A 17,363-nucleotide genomic window follows, 5' to 3' on the forward strand; every position below is an offset into this window, starting at 1 on the left:
ATACAATGGACCAGTAAGACCTAATTGATATTTGTAGGACATTTCACCCCAAAACAATGAATTTCACCTTTTTCTCAAGTGCACACAGAACATCCTCCAGGATAGATCACATCCTGGGCCATTAATCAAGCCTTGGTAAATTTTTTAAAAAATTGAAATAATTTCAAGCATCTTTTCTGATCACAATGCAGTAAGATTAGATGTCAACTACAGGAAAAAAAAAACTATTAAAAATATAAACATAAGGAGGCTAAACAACACGCTTCTGTATAACCAACAAATCACAGAAGAAATAAAAAAAGAAATAATCATATCCATAGAAACAAATGAAAATGAAAACAGAACAATCCAAAACCTATGGGATTCAGTAAAAGCAGTGCTAAGGGGAAGGTTCATAGCAATACAAGCTTACCTCAAGAAATAAGAGAAAAATCAAATAAGCTAACTGTACACCTAAAGCAACTAGAAAAAGAAGGAATGAAGAACCCCAGGGTTAGTAGAAGGAAAGAAATCATAAAAATTAGGGCAGAAATAAATTAAAAAGAAACAAAGAAGACTACAGCAAAGAACAACAAAACTAAAAGCTGGTTCTTTAAGAAGATATATAAAATAGACAAACCATTAGCCAGACCAATCAAGAAAAAAAGGGAGAAGAATCAAATCAACAGAATTAGAAATGAAAATGGAGAGATCACAACAGACAACACAGAAATACAAAGGATCAAAAGAGACTACCATCAGCAACTATACGCCAATAAAATGGACAACTGAGAAAAAATGGACAAATTCTTAGAAAAGTATAACCTTCCAAAACTGAACCAGGAAGAAATGGAAATCTTAACAGACTCATCAAAAGCATGGAAATTGAAATTGTAATCAAGAATCTTCCAACAAACAAAATCCCAGGACCAGATGGCTTCACAGGTGAATTCTACCAAAAATTTAGAGAACAGCTAACACCTATCCTACTCAAACTCTTCCAGAAAATTGCAGAGGAAGGTAAACTGCCAAAATCATTCTACGAGGCCACCATCACCCTAATACCAAAACCAGACAAAGATGCCACAAAAAAGGAAACTACAGGCCAATATCACTGATGAACACAGATGTAAAAATCCTCAAAAAAATTCTAGCAAACAGAATCCAATGACATGTTAAAAAGATACATCATGACCAAGCGGGCTTTATCTCAGGGATGCAAGGATTCTTCAATATTCACAAATCAATCAATGTGATACACCATATTAACAAATTCAAAGATAAAAAACCATATGATTATCTCAATAGATGCAGGAAAGCTTTTAACAAAATTCAACATCCATTTATGATTAAAAAAAAAAACCCTCCAGAAAGCAGGCATAAAAAGAACATATCTCAACATAATAAAAGCCATATATAATAAACCCACAGCAAACATTATCCTTAATCGTGAAAAATTGAAAGTATTTCCTCTAAAGTCAGGAACAAGACAAGGGTGCCCATTCTCACCACTACTATTCAACTTAGTTTTGGAAGTTTTAGCCACAGCAATCAGAGAAGAAAAAGGAATAAAATGAATCCAGATTGGAAAAGAAGAAATAAACCTCTCACTGTTTGCAGATGACATGATCCTCTATATAGAAAACCCTAAATATACCACCAGAAAATTACTAGAGCTAATCAATGAATATAGTAAAGTTGCAGGATATAAAATTAACACACAGAAATCCCTTGCATTCCTATACACTAACAACAAGAAAACAGAAAGAGAAATTAAGGAAACAATTCCATTCACCATTGCAACAAAAAGACTAAAATACTTAGGAATAAATCTACCTAAAGAAACAAAAGAACTATATATAGAGAACTATAAAACACTGATGAAAGAAATCAAAGAGGACACAAATAGATGGAGAAATATACCTTGTTCATGGATCAGAAGAATCAATATAGTGAAAATAAGTATACTACCCAAAGCAATTTATAGATTCAATGCAATCCCTATCAAGCTACCAACAGTATTTGTCACAGAACTAGAACAAAAAATTTCACAATTTGTATGGAATTACAAAAGCCTTGAATAGCCAAAGAAATCTTGAGAAAGAAGACTGGAACTGGAGGAATCAACCTGCCTGACTTCAGATTACACTGAAAAGCTACAGTCATCAAGACAGCATGGTACTGGCACAAAGACAAAAATACAGATCAATGGAACAAAATAGAAAGCCCAGAGATAAATCCACACACCTATGGACATCTTATCCTTGACAAAGGAGGCAAGAATATACAATGGAGAAAAGACAATCTCTTTAACAAGTGGTGCTGGGAAAACTAGTCAACCACTTTTAAAAGAATGAAACTAGAACACTTTCTAACACCATACACAAAAATAAAGTCAAAATGGATTGAAGTTCTACATGTAAGGCCAGAAACTATAAAACTTCTAGAGGAAAACATAGGCAAAACACTCTCTGACATAAATCACAGAAGGATCCTCTATGACCCGCCTCCCAGAGTAATGGAAATAAAAGCAAAAATAAACAAATGGGACCTAATTAAACTTAAAGTTTTTGCACTATGAAGGAAACTATGAGCAAGGTGAAAAGACAGCCTTCAGAATGGGAGGAAACAATAGCAAATGAAGCAACTTACAAAGAATTAAATCTCAAAAATATACAAGCAGCTCATGTAGCTCAATACCAAAAAAAAAAAAAAAAAAAAGACCCAATCAAAAAATGGGCCAAAGAACTAAACAGACATTTCTCCAAAGAAGTCATACAGATGGCTAACAAACACATGAAAAGATGCTCAACATCACTCATTATCAGAGAAATGCAAATCAAAACCACAATGAGGTACCATCTCACACCAGTCAGAATGGCTGCTATCAAAAAGTCTACAAACATTAACTGCTGGAGAAGGTGTGGAGAAAAGGGAACCCTCTTACACTGTTGGTGGGAATGCAAACTAGTACAGCCACTATGGAGAACAATGTGGAGATTCCTTAAAAAACTGGAAATAGAACTGCTATATGACCCAGCAATCCCAATGATGGGCATACACACTGAGGAAACCAGAATTGAAAGAGACACATGTACCCCAGTGTTCATCGCAGCACTGTTTATAATAGCCAGGACATGGAAGCAACCTAGATGTCCATCAGCAGACGAATGGATAAGAAAGCTGTAGTACATATACACAATGGAATATTACTCAGTTATTAAAAAGAATGCATTTGAATCCATTCTAATGAGGTGGATGAAACTGGAGCCTATTATACAGAGTGAAGTAAGTCAGAAAGTAAAACACCAATACAGTATACTAATGCATACATATGGAATTTAGAAAGATGACCACAATGACCCAATAAGTGATACAGCAAAAGAGACACAGAGATAAAGAACAGACTTTTGGACTCTGTGGAAGAAGGCGAGGGTAGGATGATTTGCTAGAATAGTATTTAAACATGTATATTACCATATATGAAATAGATTGCCAGTGCATGAGACAGGGCGCTCAGGGCTGGTGCACTTGGATGACCCTGAGGGATGGTATGGAGAAGGAGGTAGGATGGGCGTTCAGGATGGGGGACACATGTACACCCATAGCTGATTCATGTCAATGTATGGCAAAAACCACTACAATATTGTAATTAGCCTCAGATTAAAATAAATTAGTTTTTTAAAAAATGAAAAAACTCTAACTGAAAAGTTTCCATTAAATTAAAGACAATTACACCCCAAATGCAGGTTGTTTTTAATACTGTTCTAGATGCTGGTTCCTGCTATGGTTGTGTGCAAAGACCTAATCCCACTTTGTTTGAAAGAGGGATTACGAAGTGCCGGAGAAGTGTTAAAAGCACTTTAGACCCAACTTTCTCCTTGACAAATTTAGAAGGATGGGCCCAAAGAGAGCTTTAAAGAGATGCACTTTCTCTCCAACTGATTTAATACGGTGGTTCTGGGTCTCTATAATCATTTCTTGTGCCAGGGGGCATAGGTACCTTACACTTTGAAAGACCTTTGTAAGGACAAGTGAGTAAGGGGCATGAGTTTCTCAAGCAGGGGCAGGGCAGGGCAGGTTAAGAGACAAGAGCAGAGTAAGAAAACCCTCACTAGAAAAGAGCTCTACCATGTAGGCCCTAAGTGGTCCAGGGCTGTTTGGAAAGGGAATCCTGGCTCTCAGTGCCTGAGCAGGGGTACTTTGAGTCCAAGGACTCCTTGCCCTATGAGAGGGGTCCAGCTGTGAGAGTCTCTTTAAATACAGGGCCTAGGATTGTGACCTGGTTACTTAATTTGTTGTTGTTGTTCAGCTGCTAAGCTCTTTGGGAGCCTATGGACTGAAGCACACCAGACTTCCCTGTCCTTCACTATCTCCTGGAGTTTGCTCAGATTCATATTCATTGAGTCAGTGATGCCATCTAACCATCTCATCCTCTGCTGCCTTCTTCTCCTTTCAGCTTCAATCTTTCCCAGCATCAAGGTCTTTTCCAATGAGTCAGTTCTTCCCATCAGGTGGCCAAAGTATTGGAGCTTCAGGTTCAGCATCAGTCCTTTCAATGAATATTCAGGGTTGATTTCCTTTAGGACTGACTGGTTTGATCTCCTTGAAGTTAATTACTGCATGCAAGTAAATAAAATGCAGTCTCAAGACAGAGCATGTACTCGACAAACCTGGTGGGGATGGAAGGGAAGGAACTGGAGGAAGAACTTGTTAAGAATGTTGATAAGGCAGCACCAGTGGACATCTGATGTGTTGGCCTGAACTGCATCTATACCCTTTCACTGGTAACAGCAGCTCACCTTTCCTTTCAGAAGTAGCCTCTCTCTCTGATTCTCAGTACTTTTGGTTGTGCAAGGCTGGCTGCATCCCCTTTCCACCATAGGACGCAGGAGCTCCAAGCTTGGCTAGTCAGAAGATACCATCCTTCCCGTGCTCAGTTGTGTCTGACTCTTCGTGAGCCCACGGAGTGTAGACCACCAGGCTCCTCTGTGCATGGGCTTTTCCTGGCAAGAATACTGGAGTGGCTTGCCATTGTCTCCTACAGGATCTTCCCAACTCAGGGATCGACTGGCATCTCCTGTGTCTCCTGCACTGGCAGGCATAGTCTTTATCACTGAGCCACCTGGGAATTTCCCTTCCTCTCCACTTCATCGCAATGATGAGCATACTGCCCACCAACATATAAACTCCTGAATTCAGCTGCACCTGAAGCTAGAATCCCCCTTTCTCTTTCATTTATGCTTTAGAAAAGTCCATAGCTTAACTGACACGGACTGACAACAGGGTGTGTATCTGTGTGTGTGTGTGTGTGTGTGTGTGTGTGTGTGTGTAGTGTGTGTGCTGGGGGAGAAGGGGTGGAGGGAGGAGGGAGCCTCACCACAACGCCTGTCTTGTCCAGTGCCTCTGGAGATTTCATCTAGTCTGTAGATGTCCTTTCCAAATAACCCAGATATCCTTAAAGATCCGGGTCTAGTGAGCCCCCGTACTCTTATTGCACAGAAGCATTCCCCACCCTCTCCCGAGATGCCGATTACATGACTTGGAGGTGACCAGCTGAAATGTGAAATCCCATAGACATTTAATTTTAAAAATAATTTTAAAGTTTTAGCTATTTTTCTTTTGTATCCTCATCTCAAACTCTTCCACAGGCCCTTGGAAAGCCCCCAGACTCCGAGCCAGACGCGCATCCGGCCTGCCGTTCAAACATGGCCGGGTACGCGGCAAGCAGCAATGGGGATTGCAGGGCCCTCGTGCCGGCGGGCGGGAGCTGACAGAGGCTCGCACGCATGCGCAGGGAGGTGGGGCTGAGTCCCAGGCCTGCGCCATGCCACTCCACAGGCAGGGGGCGGGGCGGCGGGGAGCGCGCGCCTGAGGCGGCTGCCGGGCGTTGAGGAGTTGGTGCTCCAGAGACCTTCGTTCGGGTGCATCTTCCCTGCTGGGTGCGTCCTCACGAGGCGCCCCCACTCGGCGGGACCGGGCCAGGGGATGGAGTGGGCCCGCCGACACGGCCGTGGAGGGACCCAGAGGAGACGACCGCGCGAGCCCTGACCCGCTGTCCTCGCCGAAGCGCCCATGGGCGCCTCCCTGCGGGCGGGCCGCGGCTCTGAGGGTGGCGAGCGGCGGGGCCGCGGCGCCGAGGAGGGCTGCGCTCGTGCCCGGCCGCGCACAGGCCGCGCGCGTGCGCTCGCGCTGCAGGGCCGGCCGCGCCCGCCCCTCCTCTCGGCGCCGGCCCGGGAGCCCGGTCCGCGAGCGGCGGCGGCCGGAGGGACGATGAGCGGCGCGGCGCGGGCGGGCCCGGCCCGGCTCGCCGCGTTCGCTCTGCTGACCTGCAGCCTGTGGCCGGCGCGGGCGGACAACGCGAGCCAGGAGTACTACACTGCGCTCATCAACGTGACGGTGCAGGAGCCCGGCCGCGGCGCCCCGCTTACATTCCGCATCGACCGCGGGCGCTACGGACTCGACTCGCCCAAGGCCGAGGTCCGCGGCCAGGTTCTGGCGCCGCTGCCTATCCATGGAGGTGAGTGCCTGGCAGGGAAGAGAGGAGCCGTGGAAGGCGGAGGGGTGCAGGGTTGGTCCTCATCCCCCAGGAGCCACAACCTGGGCACGGAGGCGGCGGATGCGGCGCCCCCACCCCGCCCGGATTGATGCGCCGCTCGGCGGGCGGCCCCAGGGTCGAGGTTCCCGTCGTGTCCTCCCCCGCCTGTTCGCTGCTGGGAATGAGGCTCCAGACGCGTTATTGGGTTCTTCTCTTCTTTTTAAAAAGGCTTTTTTCCCCTGGGTTCAGTTAGCTTGTTTACAGGAAGGCATTGAACTGCGAGTTTGCAGGGACAGCTCAGACAAAGGAGGTGGTGGAAGAGTGCAAAACTAGTTCATGATGGATGAAGTCTCAACCTGTATTTCGGAATCCGCACAGGTTCCTTCCCGAAATCACAGACTGCGCTGTATTGAATCTAGAAGGATGAGGCCCTTTCTACCGTAAAAACGTGCCATTTTTCTTATGTGACAAGTGGAAGGAGAGTGGAGGAGGAAAATGGGCATCTTCCGTGTTGCTTTTGGCTCTTATTGTGCCCTACCAGCTTTACTGTAATTTGACGCCTGAACATCTGACGTTACGACGAATCCGATACCAATTGGAACCTGTAGCCAAGTCTTCAGGTCATGAGAGTCTGCCAGAGGGGAAATAGGTAAAATTTTTGAGAGTTGTCTTTGAAGCCATTTGGCTTAATCTTACGTCTTCCTATCATTTGCTCTTTAATAATTTAGTATAAAGCATATATTTGTACAAATTTCTGGTAGTGTTTTGAAAGAAACTTTCCCCACACTGTGGAGTATGGTTTTGTTTTTGGCCCACAGCAGACTTTTTGGAAAAATGTCTACTATCTTCTCCATCTCTACCTACTCTCACCCTGAGAATGCTGAGAGGGGACTTTTTTTAAAGCTTCTTTTCATGTTAAGATGACCTAAACTAGGCAACCTACACAAGGTGTTTGTTTTTATACTCTATAAACTATTAGAACATCACACCACTTCTGAGATATGTGTTTGCGAACGTGCTAAGCTGTTTTTTTCTTTGAGGCAATCTAGCTAGGGAGGAAGAATCAGGAAGGGCTTTCACCAGCCTTTCCTCAGTTTACACCTTCCTTTCAAACGTTCATTTTTACATCAATAATCGGTTGCTTAGTATGCACTTCTCATCTCCACTTTGTTAAAAAAAAGGCAGTTAGGGTCCTGCCTTGCCCATAGTAACAACTTTGGCCTTTGGTTCATTCAGTAAATATTTGCTTGCTTGTTCTGTGCCAGTCACTGTGTTTGGGACACAAAATGTTTCCAAACTGTGGCACTGACAATGGTAGTCTGTTTTCTGGGGTTGAGATCTGTGAGGGTCACGTGGAAGGGGAGGAAGAGGGAGAGGCAAACTGTTCTGGAACAAGAACTGGCCCTGTGCAGTATTTTGAAATCTGTGGTTTGTCTTTAGGTTCCTCTAGGCACCTCGAATCCATGATCCTCACTTTAGATACTTGCCTCATAAGTGATTTGTGTTCTGAAACTACTTGTTTCTTGCTCATCATTCCAAGCAAAGGCCTCATCTTTAGAAAACTTGTTGTAGGTGTTTGTATAGAAGGGTATTGGATACTGATGGGTGGTAAAGGCTGGTCTTGTTCCTCTGTCAGTGGGGAGGTTTCAGTTGTGCTGTTGATAAGCCTTATGTCACTGGCGAAGTACTGTGTGAGTTTAGGAAAGTAATTTGGCCTTTTAGCCTCTATTTTGTCTGCAAAAGAGAATGGTGAAATAGTTATACCTTAAGTTTATTGAGGGGCTTCCCTGGTGGCTTAGATGGTAAAGAATCTGCCTGCAATATGGGGGACATGGGTTCAATTCCTAGATTGGGAAGATCCCCTGGAGGAGGGCATAACAACCCATTCCAGTATTCTGGCCTGGAGAATCCCCATGGACAGAGGAGCCTGGCAATTTGCAAAGGGTTGGACTCGACTGAGCGACTAAGCACAGCACAATACAAGGTTATTGAGAGGCTTAAATGGTGCCTGCGTTCTTACAAGAGGAGATTTGTTAACCTAAATGAATCTCTATAAATTGGTGAAGTTTCAGACATGGCATCAATGTGAATACATTGGAGCAGTCTTGGAAACTTGAGTCTGCAGTCAGTTCCCCTGGGTGTCTATCTTCTCTTCATTTCCTCTGTTCTCTAGTGGCTCATTTGGTATCCGCACATCATGAGATTGCTCAAGGTTTTTTCGTGGCTTCGGTGGTGGAATCCTGCAGGTAGTTTGGGTCTAGATTTCTACTAAGGGATCTGCACACATAGGTTCTTTCAATCCAGCAAATACTAATTGAAAACCTGCTGGTCCCAGCCACCATCCAAGGTACTAGGGAAGAGGGATGGGCCCCAGAAATAAGCAAAACAAATTCTTTCTCTTCTTCCTGAAGCTCACGGTCTAGTGGCATTTTTATGTCAGTTTACCTATAAACTATTTCTAAGTCAGTGGACTAACATGAAATCTAAGAAGTTTTTGTGCTTTCTCAGCAGGAATTTAGGAATATATTTTGTTTCTTTGTTTTTGTTTCTTCGCCGCGCTATCCTTAGCGTGCAGAATCTTTAGTTCCCCCAAACAGGGATCTGGCCCACACCCCCACAGTGGAAATGTAAAGTTCCAACCCCTGGACCGCCAGGGAAGTCCTAGGAATGTATTTTAAAAAACAAGAATGGTGAGAGAAATCTGTTAAAAATTTTCATGTTTAAGAAAATGGCTTATATCTATTACGTCAGTGTACTCTAATCACTCAGTCGTGCCTGGATATTTGCAACCACATGGACTGTAGCCCACCAGGCTTCTCTGTCAATGAGATTTCCCAGGCAAAAATACTGGAACGGGTTGCCATTTCCTCCTCCAGGGGATCTTCCTCAGCCAGGGATGGAACATGGGCCTCCTGCGTTGCAGGCAGATTCTTTACCATCTGAGCCACCAGGGAAGCCCTTATGTCTATCATACCTCAATTTAAAAAAAGAAAGTAGCTTAAAATTTGAATATTTGGTTATTTCACATTATGATATTCTCGATTTAGTCTCAAATTTTAGTGCTTTTAGGAAAAATAATATATTCTGACTCTTGTGTGCTTGTAATTTTAAGTTGAAGAGAATTCTTAATGTGTTTATTGAAGATTTACTGAGTGTTGACACTAAACAAAGTGATGTTCAAATTACAAAAAAAATTGTTATGAAACAGAATTACTGGCAAAAAAAGAACCAGCTGTGGTCAATAGACGGGAAGTTAATAAAAATTTTGAGGACAAGTGTTTGGTGAATATAAAGACAAAAGTAGTTTTCCTAGAGCTTAACATGATAACTCGTTTTAATTCTTTTACTTGGTTGTGAAAGTAAAAACCTTTCTAATTATTTTGCATTCAGTTCAGTTCAGTTCAGTCATGTCCGACTCTTCGCAACCCCATGAATTGCAGCACGCCAGGCCTCCCTGTCCATCACCAACTCCTGCAGCTCACTCAAACTCATGTCCATCGAGTCGGTGATGCCATCCAGCCATCTCATCCTCTGTCATCCCCTTTTCCTCCTGCCCCCAATCCCTCCCAGCATCAGAGTCTTTTCCAATGAGTCATTATTTCTGTAAATTAGGCATGTATGAATTACTGGACAAGATTTATTTGTCCTATATCTTTAAAGAGCAATTTGTCAATTTCTTCCTAAATGCTTTGGTATTTTAGAAGTACATTTTGAAAAATGTTAAACTTTATAAAATATTTCATAAACAAGTGTTGTACTTTGAAAATACATTCTTTATCATTAGAGTCCATTTTAAATGGAGATTTATTTGGTGATAACAAATTTCATATTTTAACTGTAAAGAATTTATTTTTTGAAGTGAACTTTTGTAGGAACATGCCTTATATTTATTCACAGATACTGGTTGTTGTTCATGGTTGCCTTCTTGTTACTTACTCAAAGGGTGAGCTTAGATGTAGAAACAAATGTAAAATCTAGCTAGCATTTACTGTGGAACAGACGTTGTAGATGTGCTTTGTGTGTGTGCACACTGACTTTTTGTTTGAGCCTGGAGGTGGGGGTTGGGGGAGAGGCTCTGTTGTTGATGATGTCATTTTGTATGCAAATATGCTGGTGGGAAGAATTTGGTAATAGTCATTTTGCATAGAAATTTTCAGAATTGGATGTTTAAGCCTTGGAGAACAATTTTACCAAGTAATAAAATTTTTTGGTCATCTAGTTGACTAAAGGGATGCCATAACATTAAAAAAAAAAAACCTTAGATTCTTATGTTTTATATATGTGATTTTGTTGGATGAATCCATTAAACCTAAACTTGGTTTTCAAAATTCTGATTTTAGAGTGAAGGCAATCAATGTGGAAACAAGATCTTAGATGAAAAGGGCCATGAAAAGGCAGGGGCTACTGGATATAGAGATTTCAAAAATATTCAGAAGAAAAGTAGGTGTTATCCTGGAATCAGAGACCCTGAAAGGAAAGAGAATTCGGAAGGAGCTGGAGCCTCTAAAAACCAAATTTTGACCTAAAATAGATAACCAAGCAATATATGATAAATTGTATTTGTATTAAATTTTAACAATTTAGAAAATATTTTTACATTTTGTACTTTTCCTTTGCTTTTTGGATGATTCATTAGCATATAAAATTTGAGTATATATTTTTAAACCACCACACCAAATATATACATCCTTCCTCCGTTCCATCTTTCTGTTTCTCTTTATAGCAAAGTGTTGTCTGTACTTTCTGCCTCAGTTTTCATCTTGCTGTTCCTCACATTGTGAAGGTCTTTGTTGTGCCAGTGATTTGATAAAGACGTGACATATTTAACTGAAATATTGGACGGCAGGATCCTCAGGATCTCAATGTATGGAATGGTGGGCTGAAACTAAGAGAAAAGTTAATAGAAATTATTGTATAGTCTTGAATTTGGATAAAAAAAATTAGCTGCAGTGAAAGGAGTTGAGGGGAAATAAGGCTTCAAGCTGCATTTTATAGGACAAAGCCTCTGTTCACTCATTGACCAGCCCATTCTAATCTTGCATGCATTTGAGCATCGTATCCTGGTAACACAGGTCCCACTTCATTACAGGCCAGGCACACTTTTAGCGCATGTTCGTTTCTGAATATGAGTTTTAAGAGATGAACAAACTACAAAGCATTGTTTTGAATATTATAAAAGGGAAATCCTTCATTTGAAGGAGCATTAGATTAGATGGCTTGTAAGATCCCTCCATCTTGAACAAGGTGTAACTGTAAAATAGTAAGACGAACCTTGTTAAACAAAGTGCCAGATATACCCATTAAGGATACTGTTCTTTTAATGCCAGTCACATGGGCGTGTATGTGTTTCTATGTATACATGCATATTTTGCAACAATGAAAAATTTAAACACTTTCAGAATTTGTTTTGTGAGGTTATCTTTTTGATAGAACCATTTGGAAAATACATACAGTTTATCAAATGTCTGTCTTTTCTGAGTGGATTTTAATTTTGATAATTGAAAATTATTTTTGAGGCAGTCTTTTAATGTGCTTGTGAATTCTCTCTTTAGATAATTCTCAAAGAAGTCTGGTAGTGTTTTGGACCATGTCCACACCTCTGGGGTGCATTTCCACCTACCAAATCTTAGAGGCAAACCTTAAAAGGATGAGATTTATTCGAAGTACCTAAACGAACCAATCCTCAGAGTTGGTTCTTTTAAGTAAATAGCAACCTTGACTTATTTACAAAATGAATTAAGTTTTCAGGATCATCATTTGTTTGTTTTATCATCCTTAGAGTATTTTATGCACTAAACATTGATTTCTTTTCCATAAGTCATAGTAAGTGTAGCTTTTTTTACTGTTGGAAGCAGTTTTGAACAAAATAAAGGGATCCCTTCAAATGCCAAATGAAATAAATTAAAAAGTCCTTAATAAACTCCTCTGAGCTTGCATTATGCAAGTTCTGTGGTGTGTGTGTGTGGAAGATATGGTATGCAATTGCTGCCTAAGAGAACTTGTCGGGATGGCACAAATAGGACATGCCACTGTGGATGGTGCAGGCTGTCTGCAGACACCAGCAAGGGCACCGGCTGCATGTTATTGTAAACAGAGTTTGTTGGAATACAGCCCTGTCCATTCATTCACGTGTCTGTGGCTCTGTGGTATACTGACAGAGGTGAGCAGTTATTACAGGAGCCTGTATGACTTCCAAGTCTAAACTGCTTGTTCCCTAGCCCTTTAAGAAAACTTTTGACAAGCCACAATCCATGTTCTAAAGTTTCATTTATACCTTAGTTTTTCCCATTAAAACTGTGTTATGGATTTATGGGTGAGAAGTTGATTCCTAAGTTGTCCCAGACTGTGAGCTCTTGGAACAGCGTCTTGGACAGCGTCTTCTTTGTTTTAACCAAATACCTCAAACTGTGCCTGGCACTAGCGAGCCACTGTAATATGTGGTTGCATTTAACCCTGTGGTGCTTGGTCTGGTAGTGAAACTAATGGCAGGTGTTGCTGGAATCTGTATGATGGGATGGGGATGGTGGGGTGTTGATAGACAAAGTATACTGTAGGGCCTCTGTTACTATGCTAGATCAGTAAATGGTACAAAGATCAGAGAAATGAAAAATTATTTGGACTTGTAGTCTAGAGAGGTTTCATTGAAAATGAGGAAGTTGAAATTAAACTTGATTAGTTCTTCCTCTAGCCATAATGGAACACTAGGCTTACCTTGCCACCTCAAGTGACTGGAAAACCTGACAGTTATGAGACAGCAGTTTTAGAAATAGGTCAGAAAACAGCACAGGACAATGATCCCTGAGAGGAAGGAAATAAACAACAGAGTTCTGTCACTGCCTCAGCTTACCACCTGGAGAGTTTCTAAACTGAAGCTCAGGGAAGGGGAACCCAGAAAGAATCTAGTGGTCTTCCTGAGTTGATGAGACAGAGTTCAGAGCTGAGAGAGGTGAAGGCAGCTTGAGTAGGCTTGAATGCGTGAGGAGGTCAGGTTACAGGAGAGGAGGGAGCTGCAAGGGGTTCGTTCACTCAAGCCTTTGATCAAGTACTGTTCTGCTCGTTTTATGGAGACGTATCAGAAATTAGCAGGTGGAAGAATTCTTGGAGTTCACACAAGGCTGGGAATAGTTCATATTCTCACTAATCAAAGTAGAAAGACCTAATGGATGAGGCATGGAGTAAGGCCCTGGAGAAAAGCCTGTTCTGGACCCACCTACGAAATCTTAGAGGCAAACCTTAAAAGGATGAGATTTATTTGAAGTACCTAATCGTGAACAAACCCTAACAATATCTGAAGGGATTACAACAAAGTCCAGCTCCCCAAAACATGAAATCCAATACCAGCATCCAATAAAAAATGAGCAGACAAGCCAAGTAGAGAAAATATGACCCATAACCAGACAGAAAAGTCAGCAGAAACAGTCCCAGAAGTGGGACAAATGATGGAATTGCAAATAAAAGTGTTGAAAGAGCTATTATACTCAGTTTGTTCACAAAGGTAAAAGGAAACTTGAACATGATGAGGAGAGAAATGGATCTAAAAATAGACCCACATCAAACTATGAGCAAGGTGAAAAGACAATCCTCAGAATGGGAGAAAATAATAGCAAATGAAACAACTGACAAAGGATTCATTCCCAAAATATACAAGCAGCTCATACAACTCAATACCAGGAAAACAAACAACCCAATCAAAAAGTGGGGAAAAGACCTAAACAGACATTTCTCCAAAGAAGACATACAGATGGCTAGCAAACACATGAGAAGATGCTCAACATCGCTCATTATTAGAGAAATGCAAATCAAAACTACAATGAGATATCACCTCACACTGGTCAGAATGGCCAACATCAAAAAGTCTATAAACAATAAATGCTGGCGAGGGTGTGGAGAAAAGGGAGCCCTCTTGCACTGTTGGTGGGAATGTAAATTGATACAACCACTATGGAAGACAGTATGGAGATTCCTTAAAAAACTAGGAATAAAATCACCATATGACCCAGCAATCCCACTCCTAGGCATATACCCTGAGGAAACCAAAATTGAAAAAGACACATGTATCCCATTGTTCATTGTAGCACTGTTTACAATAGTAGAACATGGAAGCAATCTAGATGTCCATTGACAGATGAATGGATAAAGAAGTTGTGGTACATATACACAATGGAATATTACTCAGCCGTAAAAAAGAACGCCTTTGAGTCAGTTCTAAGGAGGTGGATGAACCTAGAATCTATTATACAGAGTGAAGTGAGAAAGAGAAAGATAAATACCATATTCTAACACATGTATATGGAATCTAGAAAGTGGTACTAAAGATATTTACAGGACAGCAATGGAGAAACAGACATGGAGAATAGACTTATGGATAGAGGGAGAGGGGAGAAGAGGGTGAGATGTATGGAGAGAGTAACATGGAAACTTAAGTGAGTTCAGTTCAGTTCAGTCGCTCAGTCGTGTCCGACTGTTTGAGACCCCACGAACCACAGCACACCAGGCCTCCCTGTCCATCACCAACTCCTGGAGTCCACCCAAACCCATGTCCATTGAGTTGGAAACTTACTTTACTATATGTAAAATAGGTAGCCAACAGGAATTTGATATATGGCTCAGGAAACTCAAACAAGGGCTCTGTATCAACATAGGGGGTGGGATGGGGAGAGAGGTTCAAAAGGAAGGGGGTATATGTATACCTATGGCTGATTCATGTTGAAGTTTGACAGAAAATAGCAAAATTCTGTAAAGCAATTATCCTTCAATAAAGTAAATAAATTTTTAAAAAGTAGACCCACATCAAACTTCTAGCAGTAAACTCAAACCTGAAAAAGTGTAAGATTTATATTGATAGAGAAAAGAAGAAAGTGTGTACTGAGAGGATGATATTTCCTGCTTTGGTGATCTCTCTTTATCCCAAACAGTGATATAGTTAACATATACTGGGTACATACTCTCTGCCAAGAATGGTGCCAAGTATTGTACATGGAGTATCATTGAATTCTTATAACAGCTCTAGGTGGTACAATATCCTCATTCTGTGGATGGGAATTCAAGGCACTCCAGTCTCTTAGTGTTTTTTATTTTTTCTTTATAGCACTTAATATGGTTGGAAATTGTGTATCTATTTTATTTGCTTCTGAAGGCAGAGATCCTGATGTCCACTTTTGTATACTCAGTGCTCAGTGTTGAGCCTGGAACATAGGAGGGTGGTACTGGTAATTAGTGATGGACAAATTAAATTGAGTGAGGTAATCCACCAGCTGAATCCTGTGGTGATTCAGCAGAGTTTGGATTTGATGTAGGTCTGTCTGACTACAGAGCTCATACTTCCAGCATGTCTTGTACCACTTCTAAAGTGAGTTTAGTAAATTATGAAGGATCTACTTCGTGGAATGTTACACAGCCATTAAAGGGGATCATGTGAAAGTTAGGTATATCCTACAAAAGTAATATCTTAACAGTGGACAGGGACTCAAAGTAATATGCAAAAATAAAAATGGCTGTGTTGTATCTGTTGGGTCATGGGTAACATTTCTCATTTTCTTTTTTCTCATTTTTTTGAAGTTATTTTTAATACAAAACCTTCTTCACAGAGGGAAAGTCATACTCTCTAAAAGGAACAAGTAAGTGTCTAAAGTTGATTTTCTTTTTGTAAAGTTTATTCCCTAGCTTCAAGAAAAATTGAGTTAATTCCAAACCATGGTTAGAATGAGTAGAAAACTGAGAGATGACTAGAAATATGCTGAAAAGTGCATGTTTTTCCCCAATAAGAAAAGAGTTAAGACCAAGTATTCTTGTCTTAACAGGAATCAAGCTAAAATGTGGCATCGTTTTTATTTGTTTATTTTTAATTGAAGGATAATTGCTTTACAGTATTGTGTTGGTGTCTGCCATACATCAGCATGAATCAGCCATAGGTATACACATGTCCCCTCCCTGTTGAACCTCCCTCCCACCTCCCACCCCATCCCGCTCTTAATTGGGTTTGAGCTCCCTGAGTCATGCAGCAAATTCCCACTGGCTATCTCTTTTACATACGGTAATGGATATTCTTCCATACTACTCTCTCCATTTGTCTCACCCTCTCCTTTGCCCCGTGTCCAGAAGTCTGTTCTCTATGTCTGAGTCTCCATTGCTGCCCTGCAAATAGGTTCATCAGTGCCATCTTGCTAGATTCCATATATATGTGTTAACATACGACACTTGTTCTTCTCTTTTTGACTTACTTTACTCTGTATCATAAGCTCTAGTTCATCTACCTCATTAGAACTGACTCAGATATGTTCCTTTTTATTGCTGAGTAATATTCCATTGTATATATGTACCACAACTTTATCCATTCATCTGTCAGTGGACATCTGGGTTGCTTCCATGTCCTGCTGCAATGAACACTGGGGTACATGTGTCTTTTTTCAGTTATGGTTTTCTCAGGGTATATGTGTGGCATCATTGTGGCATCATTTTGAGCAGTTAATGAATCCTAGAAAGGGACAGGACTTTTCTATGATATTTTTACTATGATGATATTAATGCTTTTATTTTATTTTGGTTTTCCCTATTTAAAATCAGTCTGTATTTAAAGCATGAAGACTTAACTATGGGTAATCTCCACTTTTCGAAAGTTCATTTTATGCCATTTTGCTTTTATGAAAGACCTACATTAGTACCTATTTTTGATAACCAAACGAAACCTCAAGAGGATTTTTGCTTTTAGCAGAAAAAAGGCCAGAATCAAAAATAGCATTCAGTGTTTGTTTTGTAGCAAGGCGAGAGCCATTGTAGAGGCGGCCGCACTGGGAACAGTGAGAGCAGCCTCCCCAAAGCTCCTTCCCCTGGAACAACACTCAGCATC

General features: G+C 41.1%; 1 protein-coding gene across 10 annotated transcripts in view; it reads left to right on the plus strand.

The window, feature by feature from the left end:
* Window positions 1-5,542: 5,542 nt before the first annotated feature.
* RNF130 (ring finger protein 130) overlaps window positions 5,543-17,363 on the plus strand; it is a 142,871-nt gene continuing 131,050 nt past the window's right edge. For all 10 annotated transcript variants that reach the window (XR_015166355.1, XR_015166356.1, XR_015166358.1 and 7 more), the window contains exon 1: window positions 5,543-6,499. Coding sequence is in view for 6 of the 10 variants with exons in the window: in XM_086407869.1 (XP_086263995.1) it covers window positions 6,055-6,499 (445 nt within the window). In the remaining 4 variants the exon portion in view is untranslated. The remainder of the gene's footprint in view (window positions 6,500-17,363) is intronic.

Source organism: Bos grunniens, chromosome 7 (genome assembly GCF_055505025.1).
Source record: "Bos grunniens cultivar Pamir isolate PY7600 chromosome 7, Bosgru_T2T1.0, whole genome shotgun sequence".
Taxonomy (NCBI): Eukaryota; Metazoa; Chordata; class Mammalia; order Artiodactyla; family Bovidae; genus Bos; species Bos grunniens.